The sequence below is a fragment of the Lepus europaeus genome, chromosome 22, assembly GCF_033115175.1.
Source record: "Lepus europaeus isolate LE1 chromosome 22, mLepTim1.pri, whole genome shotgun sequence".
Taxonomy (NCBI): domain Eukaryota; kingdom Metazoa; phylum Chordata; class Mammalia; order Lagomorpha; family Leporidae; genus Lepus; species Lepus europaeus.
The window spans coordinates 34052948-34080619 of NC_084848.1; the positions used below are offsets into that span (position 1 = coordinate 34052948).

At 51.5% G+C, this 27672-nt stretch overlaps 1 protein-coding gene across 1 annotated transcript; it reads left to right on the forward strand.

The window, feature by feature from the left end:
* Window positions 1-3717: 3717 nt before the first annotated feature.
* PLEK2 (pleckstrin 2) lies at window positions 3718-27569 on the forward strand. Its single transcript, XM_062181603.1, has 9 exons — window positions 3718-4239; window positions 12378-12542; window positions 17590-17771; window positions 19247-19338; window positions 19591-19778; window positions 19947-20048; window positions 23022-23105; window positions 25189-25267; window positions 27050-27569. The coding sequence occupies exons 1-9, from the start codon at window positions 4198-4200 to the stop codon at window positions 27175-27177; spliced, it is 1062 nt and encodes a 353-aa protein (XP_062037587.1). The 5' UTR covers window positions 3718-4197; the 3' UTR covers window positions 27178-27569.
* Window positions 27570-27672: the final 103 nt, after the last annotated feature.

The window sequence follows — 27672 nt, forward strand, 5'->3', positions numbered from 1 at the left end:
ATATTATAATACAATCATGATGAAATTCTATGAAGTCATTAAAATTATTTCTAATGATCTGGTAAGCTTATTAGCTATTACAAGTGAAGAAAGGCAGTCAAAGTTCAAGTTTTTAAATACAATTTGGACAATCCCATCAAGGTGGCATGTACCAATGCCATCTCACTAGTCCAAGTGATCAACTTCAGTTCACAATTGATCACACTGATAGGTCTAAGAGTCAAAGGGATCACACAAACAAGACTAGTGTCTGCTAATACTAACTGATAGAATAAAAAAGGGAGAGAACAATCCAACATGGGAAGCGGGATACACAGCAGACTCATAGAATGGCAGATGTCCTAAACAGCACTCTGGCCTCAGAATCAGCCCTTAAGGCATTCGGATATGGCTGAAGAGCCCATGAGAGTATTTTAGGCATGGAAAGCCAAGACACTCTGGGGAAAAAAAAAAAAAAAAAAAAGAAGACCTAAATGAAAGATTTCTGCAAGTGAGATCCCAGTGGAAAGAACAGGTCATCAAAGAAGGAGGTACCTTTCTCTGAAGGGAGGAGAGAACTTCCACTTTGACTATGACCCTGTCGGAACAAGATTGAAGATGGCGAACCCAAAAGGCTTCCATAGCCTTGGCAACTCATGACTAGAGCCTAGGGAGATTACTGACGCCATAAACAAGAGTGTCAAATTGTTAAGTCAACAACAGGAGTCACTGTGTACTTATTTCTCATGTAGGATCTGTCCTTAATGTATTATCCAATGTGAAGTAATGCTATAACTAGTTCTGAAACAGTATTTTTACACTTTGTGTTTCTGTGTGGGTGCAAACTGATGAAATCTTTACTTAATATATACTGAATTGATCTTCTGTATATAAAGATAATTGAAAATGAATCTTGATGTGAATGGAATGGGAGAGGGAGTGGGAGATGGGAGGGGTGCGAGTGGGAGGGAAGTTATGGGGGAGGAAAGCCAATGTAATCCATAAACTGTACTTTAGAAATTTATATTTTACTAAATAAAAAAATAAAAAATACAATTTTGTAGAAGTGTTATGTATATAAAATATCAATCATGTAATAGGATTTAGGTGGCTTTATCCTTTTTGGTATTTTCTAAATTTTCTCCAATGAGCACAAATTTATCTTCATGATCAGAAAAAACACCTAGAGGGGCTGGTGCTGTGGTATAGCTGGTAAAGCCACCACCTTCAGTGCCAGTATCCCATATGGGTGCCGATTTGAGCCCCGGCTGCTCCACTTTCAGTCCAGCTCTCTGCTGTGGCCTGGGAAAACAGTAGAGATGGCCCAAGTCCTTGGGCCCCTGCACCCTTGTGGGAGACCCGGAAGAAGCTCCTAGCTCCTGGCTTCGGATCAGCACAGCTCCAGCCGTTGCAGCCATCTGGGGAGTGAACCAGCGGATGGAAGACTGCCCCCCTCTACCTCTCCTTCTCTCTCTGTGTAACTCTTTCAAAGAAATAAATCTTTAAAAAGAAAAAAACATCTAGAGATGTTTTCTGAAGCCTTCTGCATTTGGAGCCCTCTAAGCATGCACAGCACCCTCTCCAGGCCGATGTTCCGAGGCTCTGAGGCAGGTCACCGCCCTGTGTCTGCCAGCAGCCAGCTTTGCTAGACCATTCTCTTACCCTGTTATCTGAACCTGGCTGCAGACCTTGAACAGACGTTTTATTTCTCTAGACTTAGGGCATTGTCTTCTATAAAATGAAGTGTCTGATTGAAGGATCTTTTTTTATTTTTTAGACAGGCAGAGTGGACAGTGAGAGAGAGAGAGACAGACAGAAAGGTCTTCCTTTTGCCGTTGGTTCACCCTCCAATGGCCGCTGCGGCCAGCGCATCTCGCTGATCCAAAGCCAGGAGTCAGGTGCTTCTCCTGGTCTCCCATGTGGATGCAGGGCCCAAGTACTTGGGCCATCCTCCACTGCACTCCCAGGCCACAGCAGAGAGCTGGCCTGGGAGAGGGGCAACTGGGACAGAATCCGGCACCCCGACCGGGACTAGAACTCAGTGTGCCGGCGCCGCAAGGCGGAGGATTAGCCACAGTGCTGGCCAATTGAAGGATCTTTAAAGATTGGCATCTGAGATTCGGATAATGTATTGAGGTATTCATTGTGAATAATGCTCCATGACTGACCCTTCCTCACTGCATAGATCTGAAACACAGCACTGGTATGTATCTAAAGCTAAGGGAATGGCTCTCTAACGGTGGAATTCACATCAGACTGTGAATCACCTACACTCAAACACTGATGTAACAGCTTTTAACACACAGCTCACCGACTAGGTGTTATCTGGCCCATGGTGACCAGACGGAGATGAGCACTGGGGCGGTCAGTGCCCTGGGAGGGAGAGGAAGACAGTCTGCGTGGAGGAGCAAGCCAAGTTCCTGGGTGTGGAGCTCCCTTCCCTTTCCTGTCCCCTGCCTCCAGCCTCAGCTGTTCACTGCTGTCTGCTTCCTCTGTCTCCATCCACCTCCCTGTGGCTGAGTGAGGCTGATGTCAGCGTGGTTCCCCGGTGGCTGGTGGCTCAGAAAGGAAGGGGTGTGACTCATGCCCAAGTCCACTGCATCAGCCAGGTGGGCCGGCCCGGGGGCTCCTCTGGGGCAGGAAGCTGTCCTGGCAGACACAGAACCCATCTATCTCCCTTTCCCATCCATGAACCCCTCTTGTCCGAGAAGATTCCATCCCTTTTGAGCCCCAGAGGTTGTGCCTGGGTAGAGCCAAGACAACTCCACAAGGAAGAAAATAGGCCTCATCAGAGCTGTCCAGCCCATCCTCTCAGGTGCTGGGTTGCAGCCCAGCCTGTCTGCAGGGCTGGGTCGTTTTCTTGCAAGGAGAGTGTATTTTCAGTGCCCCGGTGCTGGGTGACCCTGGGCAAGCTGGAGAACTGCCTGGAGTTTCCATTCCCTTGGCCGAAAAAAAAAATGTGAAATAATAAACTCACCTCGTGGAGTTGTTATGCCCTAAGTAAAACCTAAAGGCCTGGCTTCGGAAGGTGCCAGGTCGATGTTCATTCTGAAATAGAATAGAAGCCTCATTGCTTTTGAACTTGCCGGTAGAGCTGAGAGCTGCTGAGCCATCACCCAGGTAAACAGTGTCGTGAACTCCGCCAGGTTATCTAGGGTTGTGCGGTCTATGCCTGTGCTATCCACGTAGGTGCAGCAGAGTGGCTGGAACTGCAGCCTGGGCACCTGGGATGGTTCGGGGGTCACCCTTTTAGGCTGTGAAAGGTGCCTTGGGCTGTCCAGAGCCTGGGGACCCTTCTATCCCAGGGGCCGCTCAGCGTCTCTCCCCTGCTTGGTGAAGAGTCGGGACAGGGCCCTTTGCAGGGGAGTGCAGATAAGGACAAAGGAGACCCTGGCCCACGCATTACTAGCCTGGACCAGTACTTCACGATTCAGCTTCTGCCATGGTCTTACAGGCCATTGTCGCTAATCCTTTGTTCAAATTGTGGATGTTGCCCACCGTGGATATTTTGGTACTTAAAAAGCCATTGCATTAAAATATTATTTACCTAAATGGCTGAATTTCTTGGCACTCCTTTAAATTTTGCTCCTACCGATGGAATCCTTGGCTCTAGCATTTTTGCGGGCGGGGGTGTTTCCGGGGCAGAGGTCCTTGCAGACACTGTGCCTGTCTCCTTAAACCTGTGCCCTTCCGGCTCTTGGGAATTTTTCTCTGCCCCGCCTCCCCCCTCCCCGCCTCCCACCAACACCACCACCAGAGGCCCAGGAAAAGTTCCCAGTCCAGGTCCACCCTGCCATGCTTGCACGGAGCTCAGAGATGTTTCCGTATCTTCGCAGCCCTTTCAGCTCCGTTCCGTTCCCGTATTGACCGCGGGCAATAGGCCAAGCGCTAGGCAAGCGCTGGTTCGGGGCGGCGAAGGAGGAAGCTGGACAGAGCTGGAAGAGGACAGGCAGCGCACGGTGCACCTGGAGGCGGCGCCCTGCCCGGCGGGGCGCCCCGGTTCCGAGCCGTGAGGACGCACCGCGGGCCCCGAAGCCCCTCCAGCAGGGAAAGTTAGGGCAGAAACCCCGATCCGGCTCGACTTCCTGCCCGGGAGGCTCCGCGGCCGCGGGCGCTGGACCCGCGCCAGGGAGGCGTCGCCCCCGCCGCGTCGGAGCCGCTCGCTGAGCGCGGGCTGCGCGGGCGCCGGGCCGGCGCACCTGGGCTGGCCTCGGCGACATGGAGGACGGCGTGCTCAAGGAGGGCTTCCTCGTGAAGCGGGTGAGTGCGCGCCCGGGGCCCCGGGGACCTTGCGACTCGCCGAAGCGGGGCGCACGCGCGCCCTGGCACGGGCGTGCCGGGAGTGGGGTCCGGCAGCGTGGGGACGGCGGGGCAGGGGAGGGAGGAGGACAGCGAATGGACTTCAGGGAAAGCTTCAGCTGGCAGAGCGGGGGCCACTCAGGGCACCCGGTGAGAGCCCCGCCTGGTGGGTGCGGTGTGGGCACAGAAGCCTGACTTATTAAAGTAACTTACTGAGCCGTGGGGAATAGTACATTTAAATATGATTTGTGAAAGGAGCGTAGATAGGCTCCATGGTTTGCAACCAGTGAGAAGGGAGGAATGCACTCACGGTGCCTGGCGGGCCAGGGAGGCTGGCTGCCTTACCTCTCAGTAGTACCGCCTTGCCCCTTTCAAACCCAGTGGGAAACAAAGCCCCGAGAAGGTCTGTGGCTTGCTCAGGGTCACAGAGGAGGTGGGTGATGGGGCCAGAGTCAGCCCCCCTCGGGTCGTCCCCCAGAACCTTCCTGTCTGCCCAGTGCTGTGCACAGTGGGTTTCGTGATCACTGTGTTACAGGTGAGGACACGGAGGGTGAGAACGCTGGTGGCTGGTCCAGAGCTAGTCCTGGCCCTGCTCTGACCCTCCGTGTCCAGCTCTTCCCCATCACCACCACAAGCAAGCGGCAGTCCAGACAAAAGCAGGATGCCTGGGATCAAGAAATTGAATGAGAGCAGCTTCGAGGGGAAGTTTGGTATTTCCCAGTTATGGTTGATGTTCGTACTCAGGTTAGCATGAGCGTCTGTGCTAACGTGCAGCAGTGTGCACGGGTAGCTAAGCCTGGGGATGAGCCTAAGGACTTCTCCACCGCGTTTCCAGCTGTGTGTGTGTGTGTGTTGGGGGTGGATAATGACAGATGAAGGAGCTTTCCCTTCCGTGACCTCCCCTGGTGGCCAAATCAGCCCCATTGGCCCCTGAAGACTCAAATCATTGTCCTGTTCCCTCTGTAACGCATCTGTATTTTGTCGTTCGTTATTTGATGCAGGAGGGAGGGTGGATTATTTGCTCAAAACTGCACACAAGGAGAGTGGGAGGCTGCAGCCGATCAAGGGTCACACTGGACATACACAGTCCACAATTCCACACCCAGTTTGTGGCTACAGTGGTAGGCGGGTCCCTCATGGAGTGTGGATCTGGCTGCATCTCAGAGAAGCAACCTATGGGGACCTCCTGTTGTCTCCCCCTTTATGCAGCTTTCGAGGGGAGAGTGTGTGAGGTGGGCAGGGGGGTTTTGGGTGGACTGTGGGTAGCCGGCCCTGCTAGGGGCCTAGGGAAGGGTGGAGTCAATACAGGACAGACCCCCCCCCCCTCAGATGGGACCTTGGGGGCCTCCTCCTGTTCCCAGGGATTATATACATGATCCCCCTCCCCCCCCCCAACACCACCTTGCAGGGCTGGAGCTACAGGGCTCCAGGGGACATCCCCAGGAAAGTACAGGATTATCCACCAGATAGCCTGGGCAGGGAATCCAGGGTGCAGCAAAGTGAGCAGAGTCAACGGGTCTGGCCCGAAGGACGCAGGGGACTTGGCTGACATACCCAAAACTCAGTTCCCTCCTCTGAGGCAAGCAGAAGCCACGCCCCTTACTCAGGTGAGGGAGTGGCCCCCATGCCCAGGCTGTGGTCTCCGCCCATTGAGCCGTTCAGTTCTGACTTTTTCTCCTCCACCCCAGTTTCCCTTCCTCCCGGGAGACAGCAGCAGCCCCTGTGACTGCCTGAAAAGTTACAGGTCGGGGCGGTGGGTTGCACAGATTTAGGAGGGTTTAGAGCTCCAAGGTGGGGCCAGCCCCCACCCCGTGCTGGAAGGCAGACAACAGAATAGTGGTCACTGGGCAGGGCAAAGCTGCAGACGGGCAGGCAGGGGCACGATGGGCTTGGCTCTGAATTCCGCCCAGACAAGAAAGCAGCAAAACTCCAGACGAAATGCAGGGAACTCACTGGGCCTGGTTGTTAGGAGAGTGGGGGAGGAGGAGGCATGGATCAGCTGCGGGTAGGACTGCCTTTCTGGTAAGAAGAGGCAGAATGGGGCCGGCGCCATGGCTCACTTGGTTAATCCTCTGCCTGCGGCACCAGCATCCCATATGGGTGCCAGGTTCTAGTACCGGTTGCTCCTCTTGCAGTCCAGCTCTCTGCTGTGGCCCGGGAAGGCAGTGGAGGATGGCCCAAGTGCTTGGGCCCTGCACCCACATGAGAGACCAGGAAGAAGCACCTGGCTCCTGGCAGCACTGGCAGCACCGGCCGTAGTGGCCATTTTGGGGGTGAACCAACGGAAGGAAGACCTTTCTCTCTGTCTCTCTCATTATCTAACTGTATCTGTCAAAAAAAAAAAAAAAAGAGGCACAATGGGGCAGGCATTTGGGCTAGTGGTTAAGCCAACTGTTAGGACGCCTGCATTTCACTTTGGAGTGCCTGCGTTTGATACCCAGCTTCAGCTCTTTCTTTCTTTTTTTTTTTTTTTAGATTTATTTACTTATTTGAAAGGCACCGTTAAAGAGACGGAGAGAGACAGAGAGATTTTCCATCCATTGGTTCACTCTCCAAATGGCCACAATGATGAGCTGGGCTAATCCGAAGCCAGGAGCCAGAAGCTTCTTCCAAGTCTCTCACATGGGTGCAGGGACCCAAGACTTGGGCCATCTTCTGCTGCTTTCCCAGGTGCATTAGCAGGGTGCTGGGTTGGCAGTGGAGCAGCTGGGACCTGAACCGGCACCCATACTGGAAACTTTATCCGGTACACCACAGCACCAGTCCCCGGCTTCAGCTCCTGACTCCAGTTTCCTGCTAATTCAGTCTCTGGGAGGCAGTGGTGATGGCTGAAATAACAGTGTTCCTGCCGCCCACATGGGAAGCCTGGATTGAGCTCCTGGCTCCCAGCGGTGGCTTCCTCCTTGAGGGCATTTGGGAAGTGAATCAGCAGATGGAAACTCTCTTGCCTGCACCTGCTCTCTCTCTCTCTCACTCTGTCCAGGCAGAAGCACTTGTAGGCCTTGCTCCTGGGTTCCCAGCGTGAATGCCATAGCAATATTCACACGTTTTAGCCTGGAATTTCATCTGTAGGGCTCTATTCCAAGGAAACACCATAAAAGCTTTCTGAATACCAAGTTATTTATGCATGGAAAAAACTAGAAACTACCTATCTGTCCTCCCAAATAAAAAAAATGATTAGATAGGTTATGGTTATGTGGGTGTTAAAATGTTTATAGTAGCAGAATGCACAGATTCAAATGATAAAATGAATGAAGAAAGAAAAAAAATATCCATACAAGAGGAAAGGAGTTCTGGAGGTTACAAGTCCAAAATCAAGGTGTTGGCAGGGCCTGCCACCCCTTAGGCTGGAACCCCAACTGCAGCCACACCAGGTACCATATTGTTATACGAGGGGGTTCAGAAATGTTCCTGGAAAGTGCAATTAAAAGGTATATATTTTGGTGGAAAAAAATTCTGAAATGCATGCATATGAGGAACTTAAAAACGTTCATGGGGAATGTGTATTATGAAAAAATTATATGTGGGCCAGCGCCACGGCTCAATAGGCTAATCCTCTGCCTTGCGGCGCCGGCACACCGGGTTCTAGTCCCGGTTGGGGCGCCAGATTCTGTCCCGGTTGCCCCTCTTCCAGGCCAGCTCTCTGCTGTGGCCAGGAAGTGCAGTGGAGGATGGCCCAAGTCCTTGGGCCCTGCACCCCATGGGAGACCAGGAGAAGCACCTGGCTCCTGGCTTCGGATCAGCGCGGTGCGCCGGCCACAGCGGCCATTGGAGGGTGAACCAACGGCAAAAAGGAAGACCTTTCTGTCTGTCTGTCTCTCTCTCACTGTCTACTCTGCCTGTCAAAAAAAAAAAAGAAAAAAGAAAAAGAAAAAATTATATGTGCATTTCAATTTTTTTGCCCCCAAATAAACATCTTTAATTCGTTTTCTAGGAACTTTTGGAAATTCTCCTATTTTTGGATAGTTTTCCTGTTCTGCTGCCCTTGCAGGAAGAGCCAGTTTCCCCATGTTTGGCTGCTGTCAATCATGCATTATTGCTCTGTGAGCAGGATGGCAGAAGCCTGATCACCTGTCTGTCCCCTAAGTGCCAGGGGTTCTAGGAAATGTAAGATTTTGTCCAGGATCTCATAACAGCTCCGTGTGTTTTTTCTGCTCGACATCTCTTGGCTACGTTTTTGTCCCCTTGCACATCTAGCCCCCTTCCTCCTTTCCCTGTAGTAGTAGTTTGCTACAACTCTCCCAAGAAAAAACCACAGACTGGGGTGACTTCAACAACAGAGATTTATTTCCCATAGTCTGGAGGCTACAGGTCCAAGGTGGTATCTTCTGAGGTCCCTCTCTCCGGCTTGCAGATGGCTTTCCTCTGGGCCCAGGCCTCCCTGGTGGCTCTTGCATGTCCAATTGCCTGTCTTTATTAGGACACCAGTCAGGTCAGATCGGGGCACTCCCTGTTGGGTCATCCTAATCACCTCTGGATGGGCTCTGTCTCTAACTATGGTCACAGACACATTCTGAGGTTCTGGGGTTAGGGCTTCAACATAAGATTTTTGGAGGCAACAGAATTCATCTCATAACACCTTTGGTGTTTTTTGTTTGTTTGAGAAAGACAGAGAGCTCCCATTTGGTTCAACCCTAAATAGCCCCAATGGCTGGGACTGGGCCACGCTGAAGTCAGGAGCTGGGACATCAATTGGGGTCTCCCACGTGGGTGGCAGGGAGCCGACTACTTGAGCCATTACCCCTGCCTCTCGGGGTCTGCACTGGCAGGAAGCTGGAGCCAGGAGCTGGAGCCAGGACTCTGAACTCCGATGCGGGATGCAGGCCTCTTAGCTGCTAGACTGAGCACCTGCTTACGTACCTGTGCTTTCAGGTTGAAGAGATTTTGCCCTCTCCTCCTCTGCACCTCACACCAGCCCTCAGACCATCAGTTTGGGTTGCATTCTCTGCTCCCTACACGGGCCACAGCCTGGTCCCCCAGCCCTTACTGCCTCCAGTTCTCCAGCACCCAGATGCCCCAGGCCAGCTCTGCTCTGCTGCCTGGGGTTGGATGGGGGTGGGGAGCTGAGGCTGGGCTACAGAACCCCAGGAGCTGAGGGCTAAGACCCTAGATTTCTAAAAAAAAAAAAAAAAAAAAAAAAAAAAAGACCCTGGTTTCGTTGTTGTTGTTTCTAGTTTTCCTGTGTCAGATAAAATTGTCACCCCTCAGGAGGCCACATGCATATTCTAAGTAAGGAACAAAGAGAAGAGATAAAAACTGTCAAATTCAGGGGACACCATGAATACTACTAAGAGGTGTTAGTAAACTGTCTGATTAGCTCAGTTCTAAGCTTATTTTTCTTTAAAAAATTAAATTTTTTAAGGGAGAGAGTGTGAGCTTTCCCATCTGCTGGTTCACCCCCCAAATGCCTGCAATGGCCAGGCCAAAGCCAGGGGTCAGGGACACAATCCTCCCATGAGGATAGCAGAGACCCAGTTGCTTGAGCCATCACTGCTGCCTCCCAGTGTGTGCATTTGCAGGAAGCTGGAGTCCAGAGCTGGAACTGAGCGTGGAGTCCAGGCTGTCTGTTGTGGGACATGGGCCTGTTAAACTGCTAGGCCAAACACCTGTTCCTGCTATAAATGTTATTTGGTTGCCATAGTAACTTCTATTTGGAGACAAATCAGTGCTCCTGAAGCATATTTACACATCAGTAACTTTCAGCGGGTGATTCCTCCCACAACTTCCCTAACAGCTCTCAGTATGTGCTGAGCATGGGAAGAATCATGTCAGTTGCACCATGGATGTGAGAACCGCAGGGGCCTTTGGTATTAATAAGTCCTAGGAAGGAAATGGATGAGCTCAGTGTCCTTGATTCAGATAAAGCACAACCATGTCAGAACCTGGCCTTGGAAATATGCTCAGAAGGTGCTCACTTTCTTTTTTTTAAAAATTATTTTCTTAAAGATTTATTTCATTTATTTGAAAGGCAGAGTTACAGAGAGAGAGGGAGAGACAGACAGAGAGAGATCTTCCATCTGCTGATTCACTCCCCAAATGGCTGCAACAGTCAGGGCTGGGCCAGACCGGAGCCAGGAGCCAGGAGCTTCTTCCCAGTCTCCCACGTGGGTGCAGGGGCCCAAACACTTGGGCCATCCTCTGCTGCTTTCCCAGGCGCACTAACAGGGAGCTGTATCGGAAGTGGAGCAGCTGGGACATGAATCAGTGCCCATATAGGATGCCAGTGTCACAGGTGGTGGCTTTACCCGCTGTGCCACAGTGCTGGCCCCAAGAATATGCTTTCATGAGTGCACACCAAAACCATTTCTTTCTTTCTGTTTTTAAAGATTTATTTTATTTGAAAGAGTTACAGAGAGAGAGGGACACACACACACACACACACAGATCTTCCATCTGCTGGTTCACTCCCCAAATGGCCTCCATGGCTGGGGTTGGACCAGGCTGTAGCCAGGAGCCTGGAATGCCATCTTAGTGGATGGCAGCACTTAGGCCATCTTCTGCTGCTTTCCCAGGTACAGCAGGGAGCTGGACAGGAAGTGAAGCATTCAGGAGTCGAACCAATGCCCATGTGGGATGTCAGTGGCTTAATTCTCTGTGCCACAGTGCTGGTCCCAGACCCGCTTCTTTCTGATCACTCAGCTGACACAGTCCTATCCGCTGGTCTATACTGGAAACAGGCTGTCTGCCTTCACCTGCCTACCCTGTCAATTGGGGTTCTCCCACCTAAGAACTCCCGAAATTACTCTTCCTTTAATGCCTACCACAGTTGTGGCTTCAACTTAGGAACTGTCCACATTCTAGGGGCCCAGCATTGTGGAACAGCTGGTTAAGTTGCTGCCTGCAATGCTGGCATCCTGTGTGAGGCCCTATTGAAGTCTTGGCTGCTCCACTTCTGATCCAACTTCCTGATAATGCAACGGGAGAAGCAGTGGAAGATGGTTCAGGTGCTTGGCTTCCTGCACCCACATGGGTTGGAGTTCTGTAACTTTGTCTTTCAAATAAATAATTTTTAAAAAAATAAAAACTGCGACTGGTGCTGTGACGTAGTTGGTAAGGCCACCTCTTGTAGTGCTAGCATCACATATGGGTGCCGGTTTGAGTCCCAGGTGCTCCACCTCCGATCCAGCTCTCTGTTGTGGCTGGGAAAGCTGTAGAAGGTGGCCCAACTCCTTGGGCCCCTGCACCCACATGGGAGACCCAGAAGAAGCTCCTGGATCCTGGCTTCGGATTGGCACAGCTCCAGCCATTGTGGCCAATTGGGGAGTGAACCAGCGGATGGAAGATCTTGCTTTCTCTCTGCCTCTGCCTCTCTGTAACTCTGCCTTTCAAATAAATAAATAAGTATATAAATAAATAAATAAATAAAAATTAGAAAGTAAAACCTAAAAAGAAAAAAAGTCTGGAAGAGATGCCAAATGCTAACAATGGCTATCTCTTGTCACTGGGATTATAGCTGAGTGATTTTTTTTCCTCTTCTTTTTTTTTTAACACTTAGCATGCATACTTTTGTTTGTTTTTTTTTAAGATTTACTTATTTATTTGAAAGTCAGAGTTACACAGAGAGAGGAGAGGCAGAGAGAGAGAGAGAGAGAGAGAGAGAGTCTTCCATCCGCTGGTTCACTCCTCAATTGACTGTAACAACTGGAGCTGTGCCGATCCGAAACCAGGAGCCAGGAGCTTCTTCCAGGTCTCCCACGTGAGTGCAGGGGCCCAAGGACTTGGGCCGTTTTCTACTGCTTTCCCAGGCCATAGCAGAGAGCTGGATTGAAAGTGGAGCAGCTGGGACTGGAACTGGCGCCCATGTGGGATGCTGGCACTGCAGGCAGTGGCTTTTACCCACTACGCCACAGCGCAGGCCCCCTCTTCTTTATACTTTGCAGTTTCTTTCAAGGTTTTTAAGCAGGAAAAAGGCCAAATGGGAGTTAGAAGGTCAATGCCAAAGGTCTTTGCTTCAGACCAAAGATCCAAACAAAGATGCTGCTCTCCCCATCATTGCCGGAGAGTACTTTCCGTGTGATTCCCGTGTGCGGGGACGGCTGCCTCCATGTGACACCCTGCCCTTGGCCACCTCGCCTCAGGGTTTTCCTGTTTGATTCTAGGGTCACATCGTCCACAACTGGAAGGCTCGATGGTTCATCCTTCGGCAGAACACGCTGCTGTACTACAAGCTGGAGGGGGGTCGGAGAGTGACCCCTCCCAAGGGCCGGATCCTCCTGGACGGCTGCACCATCACCTGCCCCTGCCTGGACTATGAGAACCGCCCTGTAAGTGAGGCCCCGGCTGCCCGGCTCCTCCCTGCCCCACACACCTCTGGCTTCTCTGAGGAAGGAAGGGTGGGTAACAGGAAGAGCTAAGAGTTATCCCTGGAGCCTGGGATTCAGATCCTGGCATCCCAACGTGCCGGGTACGTAACACTGGGCAAATAGTTAAACCTCTCTGTGCCTTTGTTTATTAGCTGAAAAATGGGATGATATCACACATGGTTGTGATGAGGATCATCAAGGCAATGCACTGTGAAAACACTTGCAGGCTAGGAAGCAGGCACGACACCCATGTGGGTTGTTACCGCTGTCTTGGGGTTCATTGTGATGGCTTTCATCCCCAAGGGGCACGTGCTCCGGAAGTGAGTACCATCAAAAAAGTTTAGGGATGGGTGTTTGGCCCAGGGTTTGCAATGCTACTTAGGACACCTGCACCCAGCGTTCCTGCTGCTGCTTGGCGGAGAGACAGTGGAAATGACTCCGCTAGTTGGGTTCCTACCACCCATGTGGGGAATCTGGATTGAGTTCCAGGCCATGGTGGGTATCTGGGGAGTGAACCAGCATGTGGAAGCTCCCTCTCTATATATCTCCAGCAGTCATTTACTGAGGGCTCAGTGTGTGCCAAGGAATCCAGGAAGAAAATGGTAAGGTTTTTTTTTCCTTCTTGGAGTGGATAATCTTAGTGGGAAAGCAAATGGTTCGTTGATAAATATTCTGCAGCTGCAGCGAAAGTTCTATTCCTGAAGAGGAGGAAGAAGCCATCCTAATCTGATTGGGTTAGGTGTGGCTCCAGGAGTAGAGATTGGGGCACAGATTGAAAGAGGAGAGACGCAGAAGTTCTGGGAAGGTGGTATGTCTTGAGTAAAAGTTAGGAGAGGGGCCAGTGCTGTGGCATGGTGCGTTAAGCCGCTGACTGCAATGTAGGCATCTCCAAAGGGTGCCTGTTCAAATCCCAGCTGCTCCACTTCTGATCCAGCTCCATGCTATTATGCCTGGGAAAGCAGCGGAGGATGGTCCAAGTGCTTTGGTCCCTGCACCCACATGGGAGATCTGGAAGAAGCTCCTGGCTCTTGGGTCCAGCCTAGCACAGCCCTGGCCATTGCGGCCATTTGAGGGGTGAACCAGTAGATGGAAGATCTCTCTTTCTCACTGTCTCTGTAACTCTTTCAAATAAATAAAATTAAGTTAAATTTTAAAAAAGGAGAAGACCGTGCATGGAGAGAGATTGCAATGGAATCTGGGGAGAAGGGCTGCCCCTGTAGCCAAAGGGGAGAAAGCAGTGCTGGGAGATTGGCTGGGGCAAATGGAGGTAATGTGGAGCCACTGAAGGTCATGAGAGAGGTTGGATGGACTGAGGAAAACCCTCTCAGAAAGACTGTGTGTGTGATCCTGTGCCTGGCTGGGGGGCTGCCTGCCCAGCCCATGCAGGAGGTTAGGGGGCGTGGCACACATGCCTCCCTGGACAGCCTGACTGCTGGCAGGCGGCAGGAGCACCACCCCCCCATGTTGAAGGATGTTGTAATTGACAAACAGCTCCTGGGGTGTGGCCCAGGCCCATCAGGACCACCTGGAAAGTTACCAGAGCCTACGTGACCTTCAAGCTGGTTGGAGAAGCACACTGGCACCAAGATTGGCTTTATCCTATAGAATCAGTGTTGCCCTGAATTAGCCACGCCCCCTCTGCCTGCTGTTCAAAAACTTGAGACTGATTGTTAATAAACAAACACCATCACCCCACCATCCTGGCAGTGCGTGGGCCTTGCAGGATGCAGGACGAGCCCACAAAGCTCAGTGTTCTGGTGTTGATAAAGTTTGGGTGTCTCATGTGTTAAAGGCCTGGTTCTTGCAGTCTTTTTTTTTTTTTTTTTTTTTTAAGAGGCAGAGTTGCAGACAGAGAGAGGGAGAGATCTTCCATCTGCTGGTTCCCTCCCCAAATTGCTGCAATGTCCGGAGCTGGGCCAGTCAGAAGCCAGGAGGTTCTTCGGGGTCTCCTTTGTGGGTGCAGGGGCTCAAGCACTTGGGCCATCTTCCATTGCTTTCTCAAGCCATTACTAGAGAGCTGGATCAGAAGTGGAGCAGCCAGGACACGAACCAGTGTTCATATGGGTGCCATTATTACAAGTAGAGGCTTAACACCAGCTCAGGTTCTTGCAGTCTTATGTAAATAGTGAATGGATTAAGGGCATAAACGTAATCTAATTGTGGTGGCTGAAGGCTGGGCCTCTGGGAGGTGATTAGATTGAATTAGATCCTTAGGGTGGGACTCCCAGATCAAATCGTGGTGGCTTTAAAAGGGGGACCACACAGCCATAGACAGTGTGTGCCTGCTCTCTCTCTGCTTCCTGGCTTGCCATGTGAGATCCTTCCTTCATGCTGAACTAATGGAGCCTGCCCAGTCTGAACTGGGAGCCTCCAAAACCATGAGCTGAAATGAGCCTTTTCCTTCATAAGTAATTCTGCATGGAGTGTTTAGTTATAGTGATGGAAGCTAATGCACTCAGTTACTAATACGATTTTGAGACCATGAAGAACTGTTTTGTTCTTTCTCATCGTGTTTTTCTTCTTGGAGTCTTCCATACTTGCTGTGAACAGGAGAAAAAGAGACTGGAAGGAGTGAGATCAATCAAGGAACCTTCTAAGTAAAAAAAAAAAAAAAAAAAAAAAAAAAAAAGGAAAAGGTGGGATAGCATTGTGGCTTAGCGCATAGCTGGTATAGCTGGTAAAGCTGTCACCCACCATGCTAGCATCCCACATGGGCACCGCTGATTCACTGCTGATCCAGCTACCTACTAATGACCTGGGAAAAGCAGTAGAGGATGGCTGAATTGCTTGGGCCCCTGCCACTCACATGGGAGACCTGGATGAAGCTCCTGGCTTTGGCTTGGCCCAACCCTGGCTATTGTGGCCATCTGGGAAATGAACCAATGGATAGAAGATATCTCTGTCTCTCCCTCTCTATCTGTGTAACTCTGACTTTGAAATATATAAATAAAAATCTTTAAAACAAAATTAACGGGGCTGGGTGTTTGGTATAGTGGTTAAGTCACCACTTGGGATACCGCATCCTATATCAGAGTGCCTGGGTTGAGTCCCAGCTACTCCACTTACATCTTCTACTAATGTGCATACTGGGAGGCAGCCAATGAGGCTCAAGTAACTGGGCTCCTGCCACCGACATGGGAGACCTGAATTGGTTCTACACTACTGGTTTCAGCCTGGCTCAGCCCTGGCTGTTCTGGGCATTTGGGGAGTGAATCAAACTTGGGGGAATATCTTTCTGTCTCTCTGCCTTTCAAATAAAATGAAAATAAATAAGTAATTTTTAAAGGTTGAGAGAGATCTTCCATCTGCTGGTTTACTCCCCAAATGGCTGCAGCAGTCAGATCTGGGCCAGGCCAAACGCAGGAGTGAGGAATTCCATCCTGGTCTCCCACATGGGTGGTGAGGACCATTCTCTGCTGCCTTCCCAGGTGCATTAGCAGGGATCTGGATTGAAGTGGAGCAGCTGGGACTTGAACCAATCCTCTTGGTAGGATGTCAGCATCACACGCAGAAGCTTAACCCACTGCATCACAGTGCAGCTCCCCAAGTGAAGATTTTTTAATTAATTAATTAATTTTTTTAAAGATTTATTTTATTTATTTGAAAGACAGAGTTACAGAGAGAGGTAGAGACAGAGAGAGAGGTCTTCCATCCGCTGGTTCACTCCCCAGATGGCCGCAACAGACAGAGCTGTGCCGATCTGAAGCCAGGAGCCAGGGGCATCTTCCTGGTCTCCCACTCGGGTGCAGGGGCCCATGGACTTGGGTCATCCTCTACTGCTTTCCCAGGGCATAGCAGAGAGCTGGATGGGAAGAGGAGCAGCCGGGACTAGAACTGGCGTCCATATGGGATGCCAGCACTTCAGGCGGAGGATTAACCAGATGAGCCACAGCACTGGCCCCAATTAATTAATTTATTTGAAAGGCAGAGTTACAGAGAGGCAGAGGTCTTCCATCCACTGATTCACTGTCCAGATAGCTGCAATGGCCAGAGCTGTGCTGATCTGAACCCAGGAGCTAGGAGTTTCTTCTAGGTCTGCCACATGGGTGCAGGGGCCCAAGTACCGCTTTCCCAGGACATAGCAAAGAGCTGGATCAGAAGTGGAGCAGCCAGGACTCGAACTGACACCCATATGGGATGCTGGCCCTGCAGGCAGCAGCTTTATCTGCCATGCCACAGCGCCAGACGCGAATATTTATTTAAAAAATATTTATTGGGACCAGTACTGTGGCGCAGTAGGTTAATCCTCTGCCTGTGGTGCCGGCATCCCATATGGGCACTGGTTCTAGTCCCGGCTGCTCCTCTTCCAATCCAGTTCTCTGCTATGGCCTGGGAAATCCATAGAAGATGGCCCAAGTCTTTGGGCCCCTGCACCCGTGTGAGAGGAAGAAGCACCTGGCTCCTGGCTTCGGATCGGTGTAGCTCTGGCTGTTGCGGCTATTTGAGGAGTGAACCAACGGAAGGAAGACCTTTCTCTCTGTCTCTTCCTCTCACTGTCTGTCTACCTCTCAAATAAATAAATAAAATCTTAAAAAAAATTTCTAAAAAAATATTTATTTACTCGAAAGGCAGAAAGAGAAAGAGAGAGCAATCTTCTGTCCACTGGTTCACTCCCCAAATGGCCACAACGGCCAGAGCCAGGGCAATCCAAAGCCAGGAGCCAGGAGCTTCTTCCAGGTCTCCCACGTGGGTGCAAAGGCCCAAGCACTTGGGCAATCTTCTGCTACTTTCCCAGGTGCATTAGCGAGGAGCTGGATCAGAAGTGGAGCCCCCGGAACAGGCGACCTTATGGGATACGTGCTGCAGGCAATAGCTTCCTACTATGCCACGGTGGTGCCTCCCCAGCCCCCAGCCAAGTGAAGCTTTAAAAACCACCTGCTGGGGTGTAGGCAAGGAACTGGGGCCACAGGCAGTCACTGGGCTCCCACCGTCTCCTAGGTTTGCAGTGGCCTGTCGTATCTACTGTGCAGCACTCTCTCACCGGCTCTGCCTCTGTCTCTTCCCACAGCTCCTCATTAAGCTGAAGACTCGGACATCCACGGAGTACTTCCTGGAAGCGTGTTCTCGAGAGGAGAGGGACGCCTGGGCTTTTGAGATAACAGGGGCTATTCACGCAGGGCAGCCGGGGAAGGTGCAGCAACTGCACATACTGAAAAACTCGTTCAAGCTGCCGCCTCACATCAGCCTGCAGTGAGTGCCTCCCCCACCCTGCCCCTGCACACCGCCCGGCCTCACTGCAGCCTCTCCTGCCTGTGGGCGGTGGGAGGAGGACCAGGCCCGGCTGGGAGCTGTGGCTGCTACTCAGGGCCCTCAGCTGTCCCTGTCCGGTTTATATTGTTTTTTCTCTGTCTGAAAGTGGCCTTGTGTACCCACCCTGCTCCTGTGTACTCTCTTGGGTGCTGATGCTTTTCTTCTTCTTTGTTTTTATTTTTTAAGATTTATTTGAAAGGCAGAGTTACAGAGAAAGAGAGAGAGAGAGAGAATCTTCTATCCACTGGTTCACTCCTCAGATGGCTGCAATGGTCAGACCAAAGCCAGGAGCTCCATCTGGATCTTGCATGTGGGTGGCAGTGGCTCAAGCAGTTGGAGCATCCTCTGCTGCTTTCCCAGGCACATTAGCAGGGAGCTGGATCAGAAGTGGAGCAGCTGGGACTTGAACCGGCACCCATATGGGATGCCGGCACCGCAGGTGGTGGCTTAACCTGCTGCACCACACATGCTCTTGGCTTCTGTTAGTGAATGAGGTACACACCTTGCTTCATTTTCAGCCAAGGAGATCAGAGCCACATTACGGTTCCCCAGGAATCTCCACCCACCAAGTCGCTGGTCTTGCTTGCTGCCTGGTGGTGAGAACGATGCATTCTGGGAGCAGCTGGCTGCTTGCTCAGTGGGGTTTTTTCATTCATTCATCAAGCAGTTATGGAGTGCCTTCTGCATGCCACGCACGGAGCCGGGTGCTCAGCAGATGCAAATACAAATAAGCAAAGTCTCATCCAGCCCGAGTACAGAAACAAGGAATGAAAAAAGCGTCTTCCCGTGGTGGTAGTAATTGTCTTCCAGGGCAGAGGGAAAGCTGGTCCGTGGCGGAGGTGATTCGGTGAGGTAGGGACGGGCAAAAGGAGTTCCCATCTTGGAAACTCTCTGGTTTGCAGGAGAAGCTGCTGACCTCCCAAGCAGCAGAACTGTTGTGCCCATCAACAGTGTGGTATCCGTGCAGTCCTGGGCTCCGAAACTCCAGCCCCGGCACCAAAATCTTGACTGTGCACCTTGCGTGCGTAGGAGCTGCTACACTGGTCTGAGTGCTGGGAGGAGCAGCAGAGGGTGGCTGAGGGGAGGACTCAGAGACACGTGACTTTGAGAAGTAGCCGGAGGGGCGTGGACTTAATGCAGTCAATCAGTGAGAATCACCTGGCTGCTGTACGTTCCTGTTTAAGGTAAAAGTCACAAGTCCTTGCTCTTACTCCCAAAGTAATACCTGCCTGGCACAGAAAGAATAGAACATTTAGAGGACCCAGGGGAAGGAAAGAAAGGTCTGCAAATCCTGCCTTTCAGATTCTGGAGCGTAACCGAGTGCTCCTTGGCTGGGGTGTCCCACGGTTTGGACCCGTGGCAGTGCCCGGCGGTGCTGATGCGAGTCCTCTCTCCTTTGCCTGCCTTCCCTGCAGTCACATCGTGGACAAGATGCGTGACAGCAGCAATGGGATCCGGTCAAGCCCCAACATGGAGCAAGGAAGCACCTACAAAAAGACCTTTCTAGGTGAGCCTGCCCCTCCTTGCGCAGGGGCTGGGCTGGGCAGTGGAAACCCGGAAGCTGATGATCGGGGCTCAGGCACGTGTTTGACCGGCTCCTTTGGAAGCTGGCCAGAGTTGCCTGCTGGACAGTGGGCATGGCCACAGCTCTTACAGAGCTCCCAGGGCTGCTCAGGGGGTCCAAGTCGGTGAGGTCACCGCTTCCTGTGGCTGGTCTGTGGTCCCTCATCTGACGGGTGCTGCCCTTGCCTTGACATAGGCTCCTCCTTGGTGGACTGGCTCATCTCCAGCAGCTTCGCTGCCAACCGTCTGGAGGCCGTGACCTTGGCCTCCATGCTCATGGAGGAGAACTTCCTCAGGCCTGTAGGTGTCCGGAGCACGGGAGCCATTCGCTCCGGGGATCTGGCGGACCAGTTTCTGGATGATTCCACGGCCCTGTACACTTTCGTGAGTTAGGGAGGGGGTTCCCCTTGCCACCAGGGCTGAGGGAAGGGAGAGGCAAAGGAGAGGGTACCGGGGGCTTCACAGTCTTAGGGAGAGCTTCATCCCGAGAGCGCCCTGCAGCCTGGGCCGGGGTCTCTTTTCTAACAGCGCTTGCTCTTTCCTTCCCACTAGGCTGAGAGCTACAAGAAGAAGACAAGCTCCAGGGAAGAACTCAGTCTCTGCACCATGGAGTTAAGTGGCACGGTGGTAAAGCAGGGCTACCTGGCCAAGCAGGTATGGCTGCCTTCGAGCAGGGAGGAGCAGGACGGTTGGCAGACCCCGGGGCCGGGGGTCAGTGGGCAGGAAGGAGCCCAGAGAGAGGGAAGGCTGGTAATGCCGTAGCGCACTGCCCACCAGCAGAATCTGCGAAAGCAGGCCCTGGGTCAGCCATGGGAAGCAAGGTGAAGAGCAGTGCACGCACACACGTGCTCACTCTTCCACACGTGTGCGTGGACCAGCTCCAGAAAAGTGTACACACGCAGAATCCTCACAACACTGAGAAAGCACTTCTACACCATTGCCCATTTGCACTTATTTTCTCAGAAGATACGGACGGCTGGCTGGCTTGATGTTTTGCACCTGCTGGCCTTCAGCCTCCTGGGGCTTCTTGGGGGCTCTGCCTTCCTTTGTGAGGCCCTAACTGTCCCCTTGGAACACTCTCTGAACAAAAGCTAATGATGTTCCTCATCCAAGTCCATCGGGTGGAGATCAAGTTCTTCAGGGTAAGCTCAGTGCTGAAAAATTGACCACAGCCACTGCTCCTAAATAGCTGTGGGACAGCAGCTGTGTTAAACTGGAAGCAAACATTCTCCCAGTACCTGTGCATTGCTGAAGTTCTATTCTGTGAACAAAGCCACGTCCTGGTACTGGAGGTGGAAGCGGTTTTGCCCAAGTCCTGTGAATGTGCGTGTCTGTACAATGGGCAGGTACCCGGCTCAGCACCACTCCCATTGTGGTTCTGAGCAAGCACTGTCGTTGTCACCTGTGTCTTGCATGTAAGGATCCCCAGCCGCTCTTGGATTATTTACCATCCATGGAGTTGCCTGTCTGGCCCACAGACTCTGCTTCTACTGGGCCTGACTTGGGTCCTCAGTGAGGGGAAGGAGAGAGGCCCCTGGGAGAACATGGAGGGGCTCTGAGGGTGTTCCAGGCCAGGCCAGAGGGCTAAGGAAGATCTGTGATCTGGAATGTGGGGCTAATGAAGTCTCTCTCTCTCTCTCTCTCTCTCTCTCTCACACACACACACACACACACACACATGTCTTCACATTTAGGGTTTTTAAAAATTATATATTTATTGTATTTATTTGAAAGGTAGGGGGGAGGATGAGAGAGGGAGAGAAAGAGAGAGAGAGAGAGAGCTCTCCCATCCATTGGCTCACTCCCCAAATGTTGCAATGCCTGGGACTGGGCCAGGCTGAAGCCAGGAGCCTGGCTCCATGCAGGTCCTCATGTGGGTGGCAGGGCCCCAGGTAGTTGGACCATCTTCTGCTGTTTCCCAGGTGCATTAGCAGGGAGCTGGATCAGAAGCTCAGCAGCTGGGACTCAAAGCTGCACAGTCATGGGACAGCAATGTTGCAGGTGGCAGCTTAACCCACTGCACCACAATGCTGGCCCCTCATTTAGGTTTTATCATGTAATGAATTATTTCTTGGTCTTTTGCAAATGCAGAACATTCGAGAAGTTTTATGCATACGTGTGCACGTGTGTACACATACATGTCGCTGCAGGTTGGTTTTTGGACTAAGCTGACCCTTCAGGTGTCAGTGGCTCAGGTTTGCCTGTGAGCACCCAGTCCAGCTGCCACCCTGCCCTTCTTTGTGGAGTGGTGTCTCGGTAACATGTTCCCTTTCCTTCAGTGGTAACTCCCTTTGGCTCTGTCCGCTTGACTAATGTGACAGTGGTTTGTTATTTTTTTTTTAAAGAGGACTATTTTATTAATACTGATTTAGCTTCTGGTTCTTTTAAACTAAAAACTGGGTGCCTGCATTGTGGCATAATGGGTTAAGCTGCCAACTGTGATGTCGGCATCCCATATGGGTGCCAGTTTGAGTCCTTGCTACTCCACTTCCGATCCAGCTCTCTGCTAACACACCTGGGAAAGCAGTGGAGGATGGCCCAAGTGCTTGGGCCCCTGCACCCATGTTGGAGACCTGGAAAAAGCTCCTGGCTCCTGGCTTCGGCTTGGTCCAAGCCCAGCCATTGCAGACATTTGGGGGGTGAAACAGTGGATGGAAGACCTCTTTTTCTGTCTCTCCCTCTCTCTGCAACTCTGACTTTCAAAAATAAATAAATATGGGGCTGGTGCTGTGGCGCAGTAGGTTGATCCTCCACCTGTGGCTCCAGCATCCCATATGGGCGCTGGTTCTAGTCCTGGCTGCTCCTCTTCCAATCCAACTCTCTGCTGTGGCCTGGGAAAGCAGTACAAGATGGCCCAAGTCCTCGGGCCCCTGCACACCCATGGGAGACCAGGAAGAAGCTCCTGGCTCCTGGTTCCGGATTGGTGCAGCTCTGGCCGTTGCGGCCATTGGGGAGTGAACCAATGAATGGAAGACTTTTCTCTCTGTCTCTCCCTCTCATTGTCTGTAACTCTACCTCTCAAATAAATAAATAAAAATCTTAAAAAAAAATTTACACTAGAGGCTGTTTAAAAATTGACAGGTAGACCCGCGCCGTGGCTCAACAGGCTAATCCTCCGCCTAGTGGCGTCAGCACACTGGGTTCTAGTCCCGGTCGGGGTGCCGGATTCTGTCCCGGTTGCCCCTCTTCCAGGCCAGCTCTCTGCTATGGCCCGGGAGTGCAGAGGAGGATGGCCCAAGTCCTTGGGCCCTGCACCCCATGGGAGACCAGGAGAAGCACCTGGCTCCTGGCTTCAGATCAGCGAGATGCGCCGGCCACGGCGGCCATTGGAGGGTGAACCAACGGCAAAAAGGAAGACCTTTCTCTCTGTCTCTCTCTCTCTCACTGTCCACTCTGCCTGTCAAAAAAAAAAAAAAATTAAAAATTGACAGGTAACAATTGTCTGCATTGAAGGTGTTTTTGCTGAAGTGTCATGCGGCAGGGGCTGATGTCAGGATCCATCAGTGCAATTGTTCTGAGAACGCAGTCTGCTGGCGCAGGCTGGCTTGGTGGGCTTTGGCATTAGCTGCATGGAGGCGGGAAGGAGGCACATGGAGCTGTCTCTGATGAGCCCGTTCTTTCCCCCAGGGGCACAAGCGGAAGAACTGGAAGGTGCGTCGCTTTGTCCTGAGGAAGGACCCCGCTTTCCTGCATTACTACGACCCTTCTAAGGTGCGTGCGGCAGCTCACCTCGCACCTGCCTTGTGATGTCTCCCAGCACAGCAGGCCGCCCGCCCGCCTTGCTGCCTTTCCCAGCTTTCCCCACCAAAGCTGCTGCTGTTCTAAGTCTGTCCCTTGCAGCGCAAGCTGCTCTTCCCTGATCAGCGAGTGCTTTCTTCCATGTCCACTCACTTCTTGTGGCAAGGCAGCATCATTAGAAAAACCCAATCTGTCTTGCTTATTCACGCCCCCAAATGCCTGTAGCCACTGGGACAGGGTCAGGGCTGAAGCCAGGTTCCTAGGACACAATCCAGGTCTCCAGGAATCTAATTCCTTGAACTATCACTGCTGCCTCCCGGAAGTCTGTATCAGCAGGAAGCTGCAGTCAAACCAGGGATCAAACCTGGGCACACAGATTCAGGACACAGGCATCTTACCTGGTGTCTTAACCACTAGGCTAAACGCCCCCTTTCAAGAAAGCATCTTTTCGTTTCCCTAAAGCCTGCTTTGATCAGACTCCCAACTGGCTCTTCCCAGCCTCTTCATCCTCTTCTATCTAAACATCCCATTAATTCTGTCTCCGTTAACCTGTAGTTCCCACCTACGTTTGGAGGAGTTCCTTTTACCATATAATTTTCGAGCTATAATTCACTAATCATCTTGTTGTTAAAAGAATTCACCAAGGGATTGCTCTTCTGAACTTGAGATAATAAGCGTGACTGCCTATTGAATTAATTCCGATCAAAAGAAAACAATGGCCTTTTGTTGGGTTGTTCAGCCTTGTCTTGGTGAATGTATGATTCACTTTCTGAAATATCGAGGAGTGGGCAGTTTCGGGAGCCCCTGCTGTAAGTTGAGAGCAGGTAGGGGAGACCCCACCAGGACACAAAGAAGGGCTGAGGGTTGGGGAGAGGCATGGCAGGAGGGCTGCCTGAGGGGTCAACCGCAAAGAATTCCAGAAAGCACCCTGGCAGCATGGCGGTCTAGCTACAGGACAGAGTTGAAACCCCCCAGTGGTTAGTAAGGAAAAAAATACACAAATGGATGCAAAGGACGGTTGCAATTTGCATTGCACTGTGTGCCCAGGCAACGTACTCCCCCTTGTGCCCTGCCTGAGTCCACTGCCTTAGCCCAGATGCCACCCTACAGGCATCCTGGCTCCTTGCTCCCTGGCTGTGCGCTCGCTCTGCATCCCACCCTGGCTGCAAGCCCTGACGCCTCCAAGGATCTGTTTCTCAAGTCTCTTCCCTGAGGTTGCCCTGGAATTCTACAGGCGAACCACAACCTTCCCTCCTTGGGCGTCTCACGTGTCAACATCTCTGGTGTTATTTAACTGCTTTTTGTTTGCCGTTGTCTTATGAAGTTGATTATTGATTAATGGAAAGGATGCTGGGGCCCGAGGCACTACTTGGTGTATGTAATTGCTCTGAGTCACCCCGAGGTACTGCAAACCAGAGTTTTGTTTTGCCAGGGACGTATGGAGACTTGCGTAACAGTGTACAAGCTGCAGGAATGTCTGTCGGTTTTGCAGAAGTGACAACTATCACTATGTGTCATTTCTGTTGGTTGGCAAGATGCACAGAGGGTTAAGGAGGCTGGCACATGCTTCTCCTGGCATAGTGCGGGTCAGAGGCTCTGAGACATCTCTGGACATGAAAGGCAGACCGGGTGTTTTAACAGCCATGCTTGGGCCGGGCTGAAGCCAGGAGCCAGGAACTTAATCTGGGTCTCCCACATAGGGAGCCGTCAGCTGCTGTCTTCCAGGAAGGTGGAATTGAACGTGCCGTGGAGGTTGGAACCCAGACAGTACTTCAATATGGGACATGGGCAGCCCACACAGTGTCAACTGCTGCACCAAAGGCCTACGTGCCAATTGATTTTCAAGTCTGCTAGACTGCTAACAGCAGCCCTGGTGGGCACTGTTGCCACTGGCTGTGAAACAGAGGCTCCGACTTCCTTACTGGTGCATGGATCTTGGCCATGCAATGTCCAAGTTCAGCTGCCTCTTCCGTTATGACTTGCACTGACTTCAGCTGGCCTGATCAAGGAGAGTTGCAGGGCAACAGCTCTTGCCTTTGGTTCCTTTCCTCTGCAGGAAGAGAACAGGCCAGTGGGTGGATTTTCCCTTCGTGGTTCCCTCGTGTCTGCTCTGGAGGATAACGGCGTTCCCACTGGTAAGGTGCAACTTTGGCCCTGGCCTGGAGATCTGAGGGGCCTCTCTCACCTCAGTAACGTCCACTCATGCAAGACTAGGCTCTGGTAGCTGAGTCGGGCTTTCTCAGTGAGAGGATGGTGTGAGTGTTGAAGACGATTTCAGAAGTTAGACAAAAGGGCATGGTGTGTTAAGCACACAAGCAAATACTCCTTGTTTTTTATTTTATTTTATTTTATTTTATTTTATTATTTTTTTGACAGGCAGAGTGGACAGTGAGAGAGACAGAGAGAAAGGTCTTCCTTTTTGCCGTTGGTTCACCCTCTAATGGCCGCTGCGGCCGGCGTGCTGCGGCCAGCGCACCAAGCTAATCCGAAGCCAGGAGCCAGGTGCTTCTCCTGGTCTCCCATAGGGTGCAGGGCCCAAGGACTTGGGCCATCCTCCACTGCACTCCCGGGCCACAGCAGAGAGCTGGCCTGGAAGAGGAGTGACCGGGACAGAATCCGGCGCCCCGACCGGGACTAGAACCCGGGGTGCCGGTGCCGCAGGCAGAGGATTAGCCTATTGAGCCGCGGCGCCGGCCACTCCTTGTTTTTAATGTAGTTTCCCCTCAGTTTGTGTGCTGATGGCCCATAAACTTCCACCTAAGAATAGTAGCTAAGTCCCACACAATGCTGTAGGGTTAACAACACACTTTAGTACCCGTTAGCTCAATAATTTCCCAAGAGCTGGCTGTGTCCGCTTTCGGCACTATAACAAAGGGCCCGAGGCAGACACATTTATGAAGAGTCTGGGAGGTTCAGAGCCCATACCACATGGCCCGGGCTCGGCAAGTGCTGTTCCCTGTCTGTGGGACGTCATGGCAGATATGATGGCAGGAGCTTGTATGGAAGCAGAGAGCAAGAACTCCCAAGGAGTCGTACAGAACTACCTCATGCCCCTGAGGATCTGAGTGCCTCCCACTAGGTCCCACCTCTTTTTATTTATTTTTAAGAAATGAAGATTTAAAAAAATCTTAAAAAGATCTATTTATTCATTTGAAAGGCAGAGCAACAGAGAGGGGGAAGAGACAAAGATCTTCTGTTCTCTGGTTACTCCCAAAATGGCCACCAGCAGCCAGGTCTGGGCCAAGCCAAAGCCAAGAGCCCAGAATTCCACCCTGGTCTCCCACATGGGTGGTAGGGGCGCCAGCACTTGGGCCATCTTCTGGTGCATTCCTGGGCACATTAGCAGGAAGTTGGATTAGAGGTAGAGTAGCTTGGACTTGAACCAGCATTCTGATATGGGATGCTGGCATTTCAGGCTACGGCTTAACTCACTGCACACCAAAACACTAGCCCTTAGGTTCCGTCTCATAAAGGCTCATTGGTACCAGTACAACTACCCTGAACTAATTCTCTAACATCTAGGCCCGTGGGAGACAACCACACCTTATCTAAACCATAGCACCAGCTATAGCAGGAAGAGAATATAATTCTCATTTCATGGATATGGACATTGAGGTTCAAAGAAGTCACACAATTTGAAGTCAAGCCCCAAAATTCTGTGCTTGCTTTTAACATTTTGATGGGAATGAATCTGTAGCTTATGGTTAGCACAGAGGGCAGGCAAGAGGGTTTCTAGGAACACAGGCCAGGCCTAAATGTGAGGGAGGAAAGGGGAGGGCGTGCACCTGGGGGATATTTCCAAGCACACAGTCTGTATTTAATAGTTCCTTGTATTATTTCTGTTCCTGTCTCGGTTCAAGCTGAAAGCAGACAAGGCTATAAACCACTGATTTTTTTTTTTTTTTTTCTTTGCCCAGGGGTTAAAGGGAATGTCCAGGGAAACCTCTTCAAAGTGATTACTAAGGATGACACACACTATTACATCCAGGCCAGCAGCAAGGCTGAGCGAGCGGAGTGGATTGAAGCTATCAAAAAACTAACATGACAGCACCCATGGAACAGGGTCAGCTTCCTCCCGGGTGATCCGCATTTCCTGGAGAACGGGAGTGTGTGGAGACTTTCACTTTTGTACGTTTTGTACTGCTTTGGAGTGAGACTGCTGGAGTCCCTTGGATCTCAGACGGCAGTGGTGCTGCTTCCTCCCCCATCTTCAGAATGTCTCAGCGAGGAGAGGCGTGAACAGCCTGTCACCGTCAGCAGCTGGACTTCTGCCCATCCCCAACAGCCATTCCTTGGCTCCTTTTGTTGGACGCTCACACTGGCCACGCCGTAACATTAGATCTAACTCTGGTCTCACGCGGCTTTCTCTGAAATGGTGTCAACAGCTTAACTCCTTTAGAATGAATAAACACTGACATTTATTTTTGACTATTAGAATTCCTGTACAGTTTTATAGTTTTCCAAGGTTTCCCAGTTCCTGACTCTATTGTTCAAGTTGGTTACTGAACCATTTCAAGTGATCTCTGTCACTAAGACATAC